Source organism: Paramisgurnus dabryanus, chromosome 6 (genome assembly GCF_030506205.2).
Source record: "Paramisgurnus dabryanus chromosome 6, PD_genome_1.1, whole genome shotgun sequence".
In the NCBI taxonomy this organism is placed as follows: domain Eukaryota; kingdom Metazoa; phylum Chordata; class Actinopteri; order Cypriniformes; family Cobitidae; genus Paramisgurnus; species Paramisgurnus dabryanus.
The window spans coordinates 48048256-48064100 of NC_133342.1; the positions used below are offsets into that span (position 1 = coordinate 48048256).

At 38.9% G+C, this 15845-nt stretch overlaps 1 protein-coding gene across 1 annotated transcript in view; it reads left to right on the forward strand.

The window, feature by feature from the left end:
• The window catches only part of dsg2l (desmoglein 2 like), a 62301-nt gene that overhangs the window by 20071 nt on the left and 26385 nt on the right, over positions 1–15845 (forward strand). The window contains exons 6-9 of the mRNA XM_065272961.2: positions 5318–5452; positions 5597–5782; positions 9313–9578; positions 9659–9801. Coding sequence (XP_065129033.1) covers positions 5318–5452; positions 5597–5782; positions 9313–9578; positions 9659–9801 — 730 coding nt within the window. The remainder of the gene's footprint in view (positions 1–5317; positions 5453–5596; positions 5783–9312; positions 9579–9658; positions 9802–15845) is intronic.

Genomic DNA, 15845 nt, shown 5'->3' on the forward strand with positions numbered 1-15845 from the left:
CACGAGATAAAAAAATACTCCACCACTGTGTCACATGACCCATGTGCATGCGCAGCTTACTGTATTAAATTCATAGACACTAGATTAAATTGCGCAGCCATTTTTTTATTATGCAAGGGGAAATAAAAACTCCTAAATAAAAATAAAAATGTGTTTGGTCTGATTAAAAAAAAATATATTTTAAATGTATTTGATTGGTTTGTCGATAGTGAGCAGGGAAATGTTTAGTTGTTTGCTAAGCATAGCGCCACCGTTAAGACACGGCTGAGTGTTGCAGTGAGACTGACACGTTATGGTTCTGCTGTTATCTTTCAACTATTTTCGCTGCTGAAACAACAAAAACAGTCAACATTGCGTCTAAAATGTAAGTGACTAAATATTAGTTACTTGTTTAGTGAACTGTCATATGAAATCTGTAAATTTTCAACCGTGATCTGATGCTGCTTAACTGTATCATGTTATTAAAAACTTCACATTTTTACCGCAGTATGTTTAACCTAGCTCACTTTGTGTTTGCTGCGCTTATTTGTTTAACTTAGCGTTATTACATTATGCACTTTCGTTTGCCATTGAGACCAGTGCTTTAAGTGGCCCAAAAGAGGTGCCGGTACTCTCTGTTTTATTTTTATTTTTTATTTTTTGCTGACTGGACTCCTATATTGGAGGGGTTTTATATTCAGCAGTCAACAGACGACCTTGTAAAAAATAATAAATCCTTTTATAAGTTTGTGGATTTGCTTGAGCTAGAAATATCTACTGAACATAAATAAAATGTGCAAAAGGTAGATATGTGAGTAAAATTTTCAGCATGGTTAAAGATAGAAAGAGCTTGAAAAAAAAACTTTAAAATGACACTGAGACCATGTCCATGGGTTCAAGAAGAACAAAATACTGGCCATTTGAAACTAGAAAGTCATCACTTTATTTTGTCCCATTGTTTTCCATTTTGCGGGTGTTAAAACTCCCGTGGTCGTCGTTGTTCAAATTAATTTAAATTTCGTTCACTTGTAGTTTAGCAATTAAACAAAATGTCTATTACAATTTCAAGAATGTTTTTACTCTGCACATTGCCTGAGGAAATCCGAAGGTGCTTGAACCAAACTGACAGCCGTGACACAGCGGAGATAGTCAGGTACCTACAAAAGGGTATTGGATAAAGCTTGCGTCTGACCTGTAGCTGTCATTCTGGCTTGGTTGGATGTCAGCCAGCGAATCCTCTGATTCTGACCTTGTTCTTTTACTACTCAGATTCTAAAACAAGGAGGGCATATTAAGTGGTCATTGTACTTTCATTTTAACCAAGCAGCTATGGTTGCGCGTTTCACACACAAACACACACCTCTCCAGTCCAGATCACACTGACTGACAGTCAGCGGCAAAAGCAACGCATGCGCTTTTAACTTGCAAACACAAGGGTGTATGGGTAATGTAGTCTCTGCGCTCAGTGGGACGAAGCGTACATTGTGAAGGGCGCTCTGAAAAGTGGCAGCGCAGCCAAAGGATTAAATTAAACCTCTGATTTTTAAACAGATGTGCAAATGAGCGTTCCGGTACGCTAAAAGCACGTTCTGGGCTCACAGAGAGGTGGTGGTACACTCAAGAGCTATATTTAGAAGTGGCGGTACTGAGTACCGGCGCGTACCGGCCCACTTAAAGCACTGATTGAGACTAAAGGATGCAGAATCATTATCGTGTTTTGGTGATTGTGTTTTAATCTAACGTTACTTGTCCCTGATAAGCGGACAAGTGTTGATGTAGAGCCCTGCGACGTGTTTTTAGACTGCTTCAGTATAGGCTAGGTCCAATCATTCCGACTCCTCCGTTGTGTTGCGTATGTCAGTTCTTTCTCGTTTTTTGTCCATTATCATAATTAATGATATGATGAATTGCAGTGAGGTTGATCTCATTTGTGCCCCCTGAAAAAATGAAATTCCTGTCCGTGAATTTGTGTCTGGCGTCGGGTCTGCTCATTAGGTAAGTTATATACATACAGATGCACGCGTGCAATTTTCACCGGGCTCACTCCACTATAAAGGCTTTCGGCCCCGCCCTGCTTCATGCTACTAAGAGGAGGGGTAGAGTGTGGGTCGCATAATTTTTTTTTTTTAAATTAGGGTCGCTCCTAAAAAAGTTTGAAAACCACTGCCCTACCTGCTCCAGAGATGGGAACACCAATTAAATGCGTGCACGAGAGAGAGAGAGAGCATGCACGAGCCTAGTTCTTCTCTTTTCTCTGTTTACAAGTTGCTGTCCGCATGTTTACCCTGTCCGCACGGTTCTTGACTTGTGCCAAGGCTAGCATCGCTAATCATAGCTTACATCAACTTTTACTAGCAGTGATTTTAAATGGATTTCTCCAAATAGCATGATTAACTTTACCTGTCGAGTAGAAACTTCGCTTTAAGCGCATGCCAGCGTGTGAAATAGTCTCCCAAAAACACTCTGGTCTTGTTTCTTTCTTCAGAGGCCTTTCTCTTCTTGTCATACAGTTTGTAGACACTTTTTCTCTTGCGAAAATGCGCATGTGCAGAAAGCAAACCTAGAGACGAGCACATACAACGATTATACGTCAACATATCATCAGAATGATTGACAACTGGGATGACCAATAGTCTTGATGATCCACCCGGAAAAAGAAAATCTTCCGCTATACCTTTAAGATTTTTAATGACAAAGTGTCGAGAGGGCATTATTGTTGCACAAAGTATCCTACTGTACAATAATTATGTGCGAACCTCTCTGCTCGCGGGTTTCCTCGGACAAAACTGGGATGTGTGCATTCAGGTACGCGCGATGAATTTCTCTCCGCTCTTGCTGCAGAGAGTCTGCACACAATTTAAATCTCTTCAATCTCCATGCAATTGTTTCATCTTTTCCGAATTGTGTATGCGCTCAGACTGCGTCCCGTGCATTTGCAAAATCTTCTCTATGATAAATGAAAGCAGCGCTGACTCGTGCACGCGCAAAAAAAACCTCAAGCCCTACTGTAGGCCTGCCTACGTTGCGCTGGATGCAGGGACGGCTCATGGGAGTTGTAGTTTCCCAGTGTCGTATTACGCATTGTTTGGGATTTTGCATAACTTCAATGAAAAATTCTACCTGCCAAAGTGGCTAGTGGGATTGGCTGTCCCTAAATCCCGAAATCGACCCGCATTTGGCGGGTTGGCGGGTGTTAATGTCAAGCCCTGCACAGTGCGTGTACAGCATTATTTTAATTATTATTAAGAATACTTTTATTATCAGATTTAGTTTTACTGTGATTTATTAAGCACCAATATACCAAGACAAATTCATTGTACATGTAACCCACGGTACTTGACAGTAAAGGCGATTCTGATTGAAATGTTAAAAAGTGAGCAAAGACATTAAGGGTCCAATTTTAACAATCTAAGCACACGGCGCAAGTGCACGTAGGACGTGTCCCAATCCACTTCTGCTAGTTTAACGACGGGAAAAATGGTCAAGGCGCTTGGGTGCATAGGGTTGTTCCTATTTTTGTAATGAGTAGTAGTGGTTGCACTCACACCATGCCAATCCCTATTTAGAGTTTGTAAGCTGAAAAACTGTAAGCAGAGGAGAAAGACCACCAGTTTATGATTGATTTAAAAAAATGTTTTTTAAAATGTTTTATTTTGAAAATGTTTACTTTTGTGTTTTTTTTTTTAATTATACATGTAATTTCTTGTAATTAAAGCTTTGGTTCTCTTTAAAGTCGTTATTTCAGTTATGAATAAGTAAAATAAGCAGTGTTTTAATTGCTGATTAAGTTTGATGCATGATCACTGTAATCTCAAAGTTTTTTTATAAGAATAATTTACAAATATGCAAAAATATATATATTTGTAACGAACAGGATAATTTATGAACGTGTAGAGAGGTGTTTCAGCCCTGGGACAGCGCTGCTGTGAGTGTTTTAAAAAATATTACTTGTATGTTTCTCATTTCACCATATCCAATGGTACAAAGTCATCATATACAATATAAATCCACATTTCATTCAAAATAAATGAAAAAGCAAACAAATCAGCTTATTTCCAGGCTACAGATGAAGCAGCTCTTCACACCTTCTAAAGTCCTGTAATCTGTCCTCATTTAGGTCCAAGAGACTCAATAATAATCTTTTACATTTTAATCCTTTCATTTTTCATATTTAAAAACGTTTGTGTGCTGCTGCACATCCATGTGTGTGATGCCAAACGCAAGTGTTGTTTCGTTTATAATGTGCATATTACTAATGCGCTCTTTAAATAACAAAACAATATTGTGCAGTCTATTTCAGTTGCCTCAAAATAGCTACGCGCCAACAGTGCGCCTGAACACACCTCGTTTTCAGACCAGCACACCCATGGGTGCAAATGCATTTGCTATTTAAACAACGTGACGCTAGATGTGAAAGTGATAACCGCATCAGGCTGTAACTAAGGGTGTTTTCACATATACACTGTTTAGGTCGGCCCAAATGACGTGTCGCTCCGAGTACGGTGCGTTTGGGTCAGTGTGAACACAACAGCCGCACTCGGGTGCGCACTAAACAGCCGCTCCGAGACCGCTCTAAACAGGTGGTCTCGGAGCGGCTGTTGCCGAACTCTGGGGCGACCCACCTGTGGTGTGAACACTGCTGAACCTCGGGCCGAACCAAATACAGGAAGTTCTCCACATGTTTGAGCCACTGGGCTTTCGTTGTGACGTGAGCCGGGTGTTATATTGTGGGTTAACAACAAACAAGCCAATCCTGGTCCGTTGCATAGAGATTCGCTGTCTCCTTTACGTTTGAGCCGATGATTTTATAAATGCATAGCTGTCCTCCACACACAAATAGTGACATTACGGGCTTTTTAGCAAACGGCTCCGTGAGAAAGGCTTTAATAGAACAGCTACGCAATTTCGCATTAAAGCAAAGAAACTTCGCAAAGACGTGCATCGTTTATCTCCACATCTTGATAGCTGCGCTCTCCCTGTCAGGCTGGTTGTCGTGGAAACGTGGGGGTGGTCATGAGACGGTAAGAGCTGTCAGAGACCAATGACAGCGCTGACCGCTGTCACATGGTGTACGGTGCGGCATTTCGAGTAAAGTAAAAAATATATATGTGAACACGGACCGCACTAACTGAAAAATGATACAATGTATTTTGGTGCGCTCCGAGGCCGCTCCACGGTGCGCACCAACATATGTGAAAACAACCTAAAAACACTTGCGTCATGCTTTGAGCTGCATTGCACCGGGTGTATGATAGGGCCCTTAATAGTCAGGACTCTTGATGGTTGGTGATAATGTTACTTCTACATAAGACTGATGTCTGTGCTTTTCCCATCACAGATACAGGACACGTACACGTTGACTGTTAAAGGGACGGATATGAATGGAGCTACAGATGGAAAAACGGGAACAGGGAAAGTTGTTATTCATATTCTTGACGTGAATGACAACATTCCCACTCTGGAGAAAAACTTTGTAAGATGATTTTAACAGTAAGGCAGTAATAGTAGGACATACAGCTGAGCTGACATCATAAAAGTCCATCAATAATGTGAGTTATGTAAATAATATATAAATCAGAATTATCTTTCAATGTGTTGTCATTTTGTTTATTTTCAGTTTGAGTGCAGTGTGGAAGAAAACAGAAAGAATGTGGAAGTTGTGAGAATTCAAGCGATCGATGCTGATCTCATTCATACCGACAACTGGCTGGCTGTCTTCAGCATTGTGTCAGGAAATGAAGCCGGTTATTTCTATTTTACCACTGACATCAACACAAATGAAGGCATTCTGATGCTCAATAAGGTAAAGTATATACTGTACTCATCCCACTGTCTACATCAGTGTTTCCCACCCAGTCCCATCCCAGGATGATTAAGATCTCTCCTCCTTACAGTATATAAAACTCGTCCTGATTCAGCTCATCAGTTTCCTCTCTGAATGATGGAGATGTTTTCCTTATGAACACACTAACAAGCTGATGGGTTAAATCAGGTGTTTTATATAGGAAGACATCTTAAACATCCTGAGAGGGCTGCAATGTAGGACTGGATTGGGAAACACTGGTCTACATGTCTGATCTTACACCAGTCATGCTTAATAATTCAGTTTGTAAGGTCATGTTAATGCCTTTTTAATTTGGTAAAGGTCATAATACTTACGCACACTAAGTAGGTAAGTTAGTTATTCCTTTTAATGAGCGTGAAATTATTTTTCAGTAAATGCCACTTACATCACAGAGATGTTCAGCCTGTGTTCAAGGAACAAAACTAATTGTAGAAAATGTTGTGGGTAACCAGGTTTAGTTAGGTGGAACACTTCTGTTCACAGTTTTATCTGTTCTAAATTTAACATAATTTAACACTTTTCTGGTTTTTAATGCTCTAATCAACATGGGTGTGGACAAATATAGATGATTTATGCGAATGTATGTTTACACCAGCCTGTTTACATTTTCAACAGAATCATCAGCCATTGTTTTGTATATGAATTTACCTTTCAGAAGATCCTTTTCTTTCTCCATTTCTGTTTGCTGCTGCATCATTTGTAGACCGTGTTGGCAAATTGAGTTGGGATGAGCAAATTTTCAAAAATGAGTTATTTACATTTAAAAATTCTCTATTAAAAACCTTCAAAATAATGCATGATGTGTTGGAATCTGACAAAGCATGACAGAACTGTTTGAAGCGGACAGTGTCAGTAAAGTTAAAATTACCACATCCAATACCATAAAATCACTGGTAAAACTAATAGATTATAGCACACACAAAGCAAAGACAATATTAGTATATGTTAAACTTTTTTCTTTTATTGTTTGATTGACATTGAGACAGACAGCTTTAAGGTCTACTGTATAATGCAGATCTAATATAATGTTACACATCAGATATTTTTCCTCAACAGTTAATCAAACATTTACTTAACACATAAAAGATTATATCTGCGTGAATTATTGTCAACTAAAGATCAAATAAATAATTCTTATTATTATTTCTATGAGACAGCACAGGTCACATTTACTGTCTAGACTGCGTCTCAGTTCATTTAAAGGGGGAAAAGAGGATGTTTGTTTAATACATTTTTGCAATATTACTTGAAACTGTCTTTACTAAATGATAAAAGACTATTTATTAGGTGCCCTGAAGAGGAGAAAATTGTCAGAATAACGTAATCTAACCAGAGTCATTATTGGAGAAATATTTCAACGCTGGAGAGCAATGAAGGAACAGAGAGGTGTCAAGACAGACGCGCAGTTCGCAAAAAATTCTTCCCGACAGGTAACAGTGATTATTCTTTCTTTGTGGAATAATTATTGTTGTACTGTTATTCAGGTATATCGACGTTGTTCTTGTATTGTAGTTTTAAGGCAGTGAGCGGTCTGCTAAATGGGAGTAGCGCAGACTGATCTAACGTTACGTCTTATGTGTTTATTATCATATCATTTCACATAATGAATCCACTGACGCAACACAGCATATGCCAGTGGTAAACAAACACTTGTGTTCAAATACTCGTGCACGAGTTTTGGAAGGCGTTCCCTAGAAATGAGCTGTGAAGGAGGGAGGCTGTTCTTACGCATGCGCTTATTTAAAAAACTCAGTAACAGTCTTTGGATTTTCAGTTGGCGGAAACATCCTCTTTTGCGCCTTTAACTATGGGCTGGACCAAGGGTCAAACAGAAATTGTGCATTGCGTTAATCTCCGTTAATAAAATTAGTCAAATAAATTTGCGTTAATGTGTTATTAACCCGTTAATTTTGACAGCCCTAATAGTTACACAAGAAAGAGGTGTCAGTGGCAAGGAACCAAAAAACTTAAGGGCCAGATACTAAACGGGGCAAATTAACGTTTGAGCGTAATTTAAAAAAGTGCCGATGGGAGTGGTAATATCTGTGCGGGTTATTTACTAAAAAAGCACAAATTAAATAACACAGGCACAACGCAATCAACTAAGTGCAGGGCAAATTAGTTCTGGGTTGTAAATAAGCAGAGCTGATGAGGTGCGGCTGATCTACTAACACCTGATGTGCTTGAGTTCAGCACCATGGTTTCACAGCTAATGAAGTCATAGGACACTGAAAAAAACTGGAGGACAAAAAATGGCAGCAGAACCAAGTCCTATTTAATTTGTTATACTGGAACTTCGAATAGAACTTGGTTTTGGGCCATATGAAACGAAGAAAAGTATTTTTGGCAGCAGGGACACAAGATGGTTTTGGTGCACACATGAATTAAAAAGTGCTCCATGTCTACAGTTACAATATACTTCTGGATCTTAATTTTTTTGAACCTACTTTTATACCAGAGGTCCTGTACATCTTATTCAGACACATGGCTTCATGGATTATATCAAAAACCAACTGATAAAAAAAGTCAAAACCTGACTTGCTCTGCTTTCAAATCTTATAAAGGGTCATGGTAAAATCTTTCATCAATTTTAAATTTGAACCAAAGTAAATAAAAAAAATGTGTCCCTGACACAAGATCAAGGTCCTGCCATAGCCATCCCAGTTCCCTGACCTGAACCATAAGGAAAAAGATCACCTGCCATGAATTTTTTTAACCTCATCAGACAGTATAAAAGAAGACTCGGAGCTGGTATTCTTGAAAATTGAGGAGGCAAAGAGGATAAAATAAAGGGGTGCCTTTTTTATGTCTAGTGTGAGTATTAAAGAAAATGATTTATTTGGTAATGTAATTTCCCCTTCACATTCAATTGTTTTACTTCAATGAAACATTATATTTTGTGATTTTTTTATTAAAGCTTAAACGAAGAAACATCATAGAGTATTTATTTGCTCATATTTACCAAGGGGGCTCAAACTTTCAAGCCCCATTAAAAATAATGCCTTCAGAATGATAAAACTCAAAGGTCACTGCCAGGCGATATATTTTCTGTAACAGAGTTCACTTTTCAAGGACGTCCGGTTTTGACTACAGCCCTTTAATTCCTGGATATATGACATCAGTATAAGAGTTTTTGACAAAGGAATACACCAGTCCCCAGCTAAGCTACATATTTCTGAAGGAGGGACTTCACGGAAGACATCAGCCCGTTTTTAGGACAGTGAAAACAGCGCTATAGAGAACACGTTATATTGCGCGCCATAAACACAATCAAAGCTTTGAAAACACAGAAAAAATGGCTTGTTTTAACAACGCGGAGCTGGACGTGAAAATGGTAACTGCGCCGGGCTGAAGCTAGCAAAAAACACTTTTGTTGAGCATTGCGCTGCATTGTGCCGGGTGTATGATAGGGCTCATAATGTTAAGAACAGGAAGTGTGGCTGTGCTGCCATTCTTTCAAGCCTCATATCCTTTGTTTCCTTTTGAAGGAGCTGGACTATGAAGAGCTAAAGGAAATCAGCCTACAGGTGTCTGTCTCCAACAAGGCAGCGTACCACTCGTCAGTGGTCATAACACAGAGCAAGACGTACCGCATTAAAGTCAGTGTAGTAAACCAGGCTGAAGGGCCACGCTTCAAACCCACCGTCAAAGTCATCACATTGTCTGAAGACATCACCTCTATTGACTTCAGGAAAGTCATAACCAGCTATGCAGCCATTGACAGTGACACGCTCTTAATTGCTAAAAACGTGAGGTGAGACTAAAGCAGTCAAACGTTGATTTGATTTGATTCGGTACTGTATGTCTTCGTAACAGTTTTTTTCTTAATTCTAGATATGAGAAGAGACAAGACATAGACAACTGGCTGCTCATCGATGAAAAGACGGCTGATATAAGACTTAATAAAATGCCAGATTATGAGTCCAAGTTTTTGATCAATGGCACATATTATGCCCAGATAATCTGCATCACCAATGGTAAGTTAACACTGACATGTACAGATTCATGAAGACAGTTAACTCTGAAAGATGTCTTTGGATAAGGATTGGATAATATCTAAACATAATAGTCTAAACATATGAAGATTACTAATTATTTATCCATCCCAGATATAATTCCATAAAGCTCCAATTAAATAATACATCTATTAATAAATATACAACAATTCTGTATTGTGCATTTCTAATTATTATTTCAAACGTTTTAGTGAAAAAATCCCAAAACTTAACTTTTGCATTCAATGCACAAAGTACATTTACTTGCATGTCAATCATCAAATCTCACTGGTTCTTACGTAAGTGATGGATGCAATGACAGACCTGTAGACGGTCACCAGCTGTTGTGTAAATAGTGTTTTTTTTTTTAACAACCTTGGGGACTTTGTTTTGACCATCACTGTGTTGTTGATGTTTATGGGGCGATGGACAGAGGGCTTCAGTCTTCTGAAGTCCAGTATCATTTCTGTCATCTTTTGTGGCTTTGGGGATCAGAGGTTGTTCTGGCTTCAGTTTTCCAGGTTCTTAACGTTTTCTCTGTAGGCTGATCCGTTGTTGTTGGTTATTTTGCCTTAAACTAAGCAAGTTAGTGATGGTGTTTGTCTCGTACGAGGGTTTGAAGTCGTATGTTTGAAGAGAAAAGAGAAAGGGGCTAAACACATAGCCCTGTGGTGCTTCCGTGTGCAGGACGGTGGAAGAGGAGACTTGCTTACATGCTTACTGAAGTTAGGGTAGTTACTATGGTTTTACTACAGTAACCATGTTTTTTTTTAACTGTAGTAAAACCATGGTTAATTTTTGTAAGGGTAGTGCTAACGTGATTTACTGAAAAGACATTATCGACATCAATACACATCATTCATCATTATCCAAGCAATAAAAACGACGACAGACACTAACATTTTACACTCATTTAAGCAAGTTTGTAACTTACAGGTTGTGGTTAGGAGACGCATGTTGTTCCAAATAAAGTGGGTACTGAACCGTATGGGTATCTTTTCTCCTTGAAAAAGTAATTTTAACCACTGATTTTTCATATCTTCATATCCTTTGGTAGTGAAAACAACACAAACTGAAAACACAGCGTGATATGATGTTTACACACTAACTAGCTGTGGGCAGGTCATAGTTTTCCTTTTTCCCAGGCAAGGCTTTAGGCAGAGATTATTATGCAAAGTGTTCATATTATGTGGATAAAGTCGGGCAGGAGATTCCATACAATCCATATGACGACTCGTTTCCGCGATTCTGAAGCCAATAACTTTATTAATCATGCACTTTTTGGTTCAACTACTTTGCACATTGTTTACATTGATGGACAGCTACATGACACACTGCAATACAGGTCAGTTTCTATTTTGGATTTGTGTGGCTCTTTAAAGTAACCCAATTTAAAAGTTTGCAACATACTCATATTGGCCGATAAAATCGGCAAACTGATAAATCGGTCGGAAAATGTTTACATGACTGGAGCTACAGTAACCTCTTTACTCCTGTTTACATACAGTTTTTATTTTCTTATTATTCACACATAGCCCAATGCAGAGCACAAATGATGACCTCACATATACTGTTAAATAGGCCTGTCGCGATAACAAATTTTGCTAGACAATAAATTGCCTCAGAATTTATCGCGATAGACGATAACATTGATGCTCCGGGGCCATTATAATAATGCAGATACACCTTTTCAAAGATCTATAAACTTTTATTTCTAAACAATAAGTAATACTGGAACTGGAAGACATTTTAAATATCCACAAGAAATGAACAAAATAACAGGATGATTGCGTTTTAGGTGCATATGCATGTTTGTCGTGTTGCCACTAAACTGCTACGTTTTTACCACAAATGCGACATAACGGCTCGTTCAGGTTTAGTGGTTCACCTCGGTCATTAGGTTTAAATCCAAAGTACTCCCACACTGCAGCTGTAGCGTTTGGTTTTGAAACTTGGCTGTTTACACTTGGTATTAAGATGTGTTTTTGATCAGATCACAAGTGGACGAGAGAGACATATCACGTTTACACCTGGTATTTAAATCCGTCTCTTTTGTCCACTTTCGACCGCTTCTGTGCTGAATACTGTGAGGGGGTGGTCTGTCGAGACGGTGGGCGAGTCTCTCTGCTGTCATTTGAACGCCAGCGGGAGTAATTATGAGTTTATATGGACGCAAACTAATATTATGTCCACTGCTTGTTAAGCAAGTAAACATGCTGCACAGTATTTTCTACATGTATATGTTAGAGCTTTCTCTGAATTTTCAGCGCAATTGATGAAATAAGATCGCGCAACTTTCACACGCTTGCAAAATGAAACTGCGGAGATCACCCGCTTTAGTTTTTCAATGAAAGGCTAAAAATAGCACTGTTCACCTTGTGTCAGAAAAGTCAGAAAAGACGTAAAACATTGTGATCCGATCGATAAAAACGCATGTTAATGACAAGTGTAAACAGCCTCTAGTAAATCCATCTTTTTCTCCAACTCTCGTCTCAACTAGTGTTTTCTCCTGCTACACTTCTCACGCGGCGCTCATCCTCCTCAGTACTCCTACTGTGATAGGCTACGCCAGGAGTCCCCCCTCCCCACACAGATCATGCGACTGACAAATGACTGACGAGGGTTCACTTCTTGTCACTCGTTGCACGGAGCGCTCATCCAGTCTCTTTGGTAGAGAGAGAGACAAGGAAAACAAACAAGCATGCAAATGTGAATTATTGCGGCCGAAAAAAATGATCGAGCTCATTTTATTTACCGTGCGATTAATCGATTTATCGTTTATCGCGACAGGCCTACTGTTAAATGGCAAACACATTCTTATGTATGTATTTCATTATTCTGTGCTGTGATGAAGACAGAAATATTATGACAGTGCCTGTAACGATTTTTTAAGCTGCTGTCGTGTTATTTGAGCTGTTTCCGGATAAAGGCTGTCAGAGAGTCATGTTGACAGAGTTTAGGGAACGATCTGGGCCAGTCTGATAATAGTTATACATTGCGAGTTAACACCGTCTGGCAGCCTGATGTGCGGCCGCTTCCCGCTGGTCAAACTGTGCAGCCTCTCTGCTCAACAATGTATATAAAAGTGCTCAACCCGTTCGGCAGGTCCAACCATGTCCAGGATTCACAAAAATACGGGGATCAGTGAGCGGTCCCTCCCCAAATGGCAAAGCCTGTCGGCGTTGGTGTCAAAAGCCGCCGAACACCTGTTTATTGCAGTGTGTATGCGGTTGGATCCGAGTGCGCTGCAGCTGCTGACCGCTGCTTCTTTGTAGAAAATTATTGTGTGATTTGTTATAATCGCATAAACAATATATCAATGTATTGTTGGCTCTCCTCTTCCTCATCCCAGTCAGTCGCAATAGTTACGCTGAGTCTACCTTTCATCCACTTCTCCCCAACGTTTTTAAGACCATTTTTGAGGCATTTTAACAATGAAATACATATCTTGAGTGATTTATGTACCCATTAATCGACAGTGGTGGTTAACCTGCATCACGCCCTTTAAGGTGAGTTGGTGGCAAATACACATGTGCACATCAATTAATATTCAGTAGAATTATACAAAAACACAGGCAGGAATAAATTTAAACATCCGTGTAAATAGGTTGTCATACTATGCAATGGATGCCATTTTGTTTGGTAGTTAAAGATAGCCAAGGTTAACTTTACTTCAAGCTTGTAGGAAAAGGGTCAAGTAAGCAAGTGGTGACATTAATACGTGATACCTCCCTAGTGAGCAGCTCAGTCGAGTCGATTTGAGAAAGGGTAGAAAAGGATGTACCAGAGAAACTAGATGAGCATAATGTAGAAGAGGAAACAGATGCAGCATGAATACGTTTATAAGCGTTCGCTAAAGAAATGAAGAAAATCATTATACAACTGATTTGAGACAGGTAGACAAGTGCCAACATTAATTTTGACAAGTCTGTTTGTTTATAGTGTAAAAGAGATGTCTAGGATTACTTTAATTACAATTATGGCTGTCACAATTATGAAATTTTTCTGACGGTTAATTGCCTAATAAATTGTGGCGATTATGACGATGAATTGCCTGTTTTAGTGCTTTGACGGTTTTGACGATTAATTGTCTCTTTTATTGCTTTGACATTTAATTATCATACTTTTTTGTTCATGAAATAATTTTCACACATTGTTGTGATTATTTAAATAAAATCTTTTGCAAGGTTTACCTGGCTGAAAATATTAATACGCATAACACATATTTAAAAGTAATTATTTAATGAATATATCTTTCAAAAACTGAAAAGTCTTTATAAGAAACAAACACAATAAAGTGTTTCAGTCACTGAAAATAAAAATGCAATCGAAATAATCTGACCATACCAGAATAAGCCTAGCAACTAATCCTACTAAGGTCATATTAGTACTGAACCACTTGTCTGTAGTGGCTGCAAAAATTCCTTACAGATTCATAAGGATAGCATCCTTCAATTCCCTAAATTTGGAATTGCTGTTTTGGAAATGTATGTTTTACCTAGCAGTTCGTACTACTTTTCAAAGTTTTTTAAATGCTGTTTTTTCCACTGTATTGAAAGGCTTTGCAATGTATCAGTTAAGGAGCGCCATCTGATGCTATCTCATTTATACAGGCGCTGCAGCTCCCCCTTGTGTTTTTAAAGAGATGTGCAATAATCGCAGTAATCTGAAATCATTGCGATGAGCAGGGTTTAAAATGGGCCGGGGCTGTCCGGGGCTAAGCCCCGACACATAGGCTGAAGGTCTCGCTCTTGCCAGTGTACCCACTGCGCTTGTGCCTGTGTACTCGCTGCGCTGGTGCGTTTGCACTGATGCGAAAGGAATAAAGCGTTTCCATTCATTATGGGGCATACTCACCAACGCAAGTTCAACGATTTGCGGGAGCAGATTACATACAAAGTCAATGCAAAGACGCAACCAGGCGCGTCCTCCCATGGGGTCCTCCAAGAACGCGCTCTCACGCAGGATCATTTGACAAGAGAGAGAGATCGAAACAGAGACACACTTTCTCCTTTACTGTGGTAAATATAAAGGGCTTAGAGAAAAATACTTTGACAAAATCTCAAAGCTCATACCAGAGTTTTATAACTCTTCAGATTCAGATCAAATGAAGATGTTACTGGGGGAAGACAGACACCCATCAATTGCTGCTAAATTCATTTATCAGTTACACACCATCAGAAATAATCTACAGCCCTGATCTTGTACAGTACTTTTATTTTACCTCTCATGTGCCTCCATAAATGTACATTTGATTTGTATACTTCATATGTTTATATTTCAAAGTCTACTTTATATTGTAAATATCCTCTGATTCTATTTTATTTTGCAGTAGTACTTCATCCATCACCCGGCACCTTAGCTTAATTGCACCTTAATGTTTGTTAATATTGTGTTATTGTATGTTTCTTGTTTTATGTATAATGCTTTGGCAATATTGTAAGTGACACAATCATGCCAATAAAGTTCTTTTAATTGAAATTGAAATTGAGAGAGAGAGTGAGAGTGAGAGTGAGAGTGAGAGGGAGGGAGGGAGAGAGAGAGAGAGAGAGAGAGAGAGAGAGAGAGAGAGAGAGAGAGAGAGAGAGAGAGAGAGAGAGAGAGAGAGAGAGAGAGAGAGAGAGAGAGAGAGAGAAAGAGAGAGATTCCGTTGAGGCAAGCAGCAACAAAATGAGCTCCTGATATTTTTCATTTTTTATGTTGTTTTAGGATAAGACAGACATTCAGTTTTTATAAATTTTGAGACAACAAAACCTGCTTCAAATTAATAATACATTAATGAAGACTTTTAAATAGTTTTTCATATAATTAAGAGAAACTACGAGAAAACGGGCAGAGAGCAGCTACAAAAGGCCTAAAAACTCTCACAGAACCAGTAAGAAAGAGCAATCTGAAAGTGAGTACAGATCTACAGATCAAGACTTCATTTTGGAGTGGATTTTATGCCTTTTTGGACAAATTAATATATAGTTTAAAGACTAAACTCCAGTGGATTTCTGCATATTTAAAAAACAACACCTAACTGC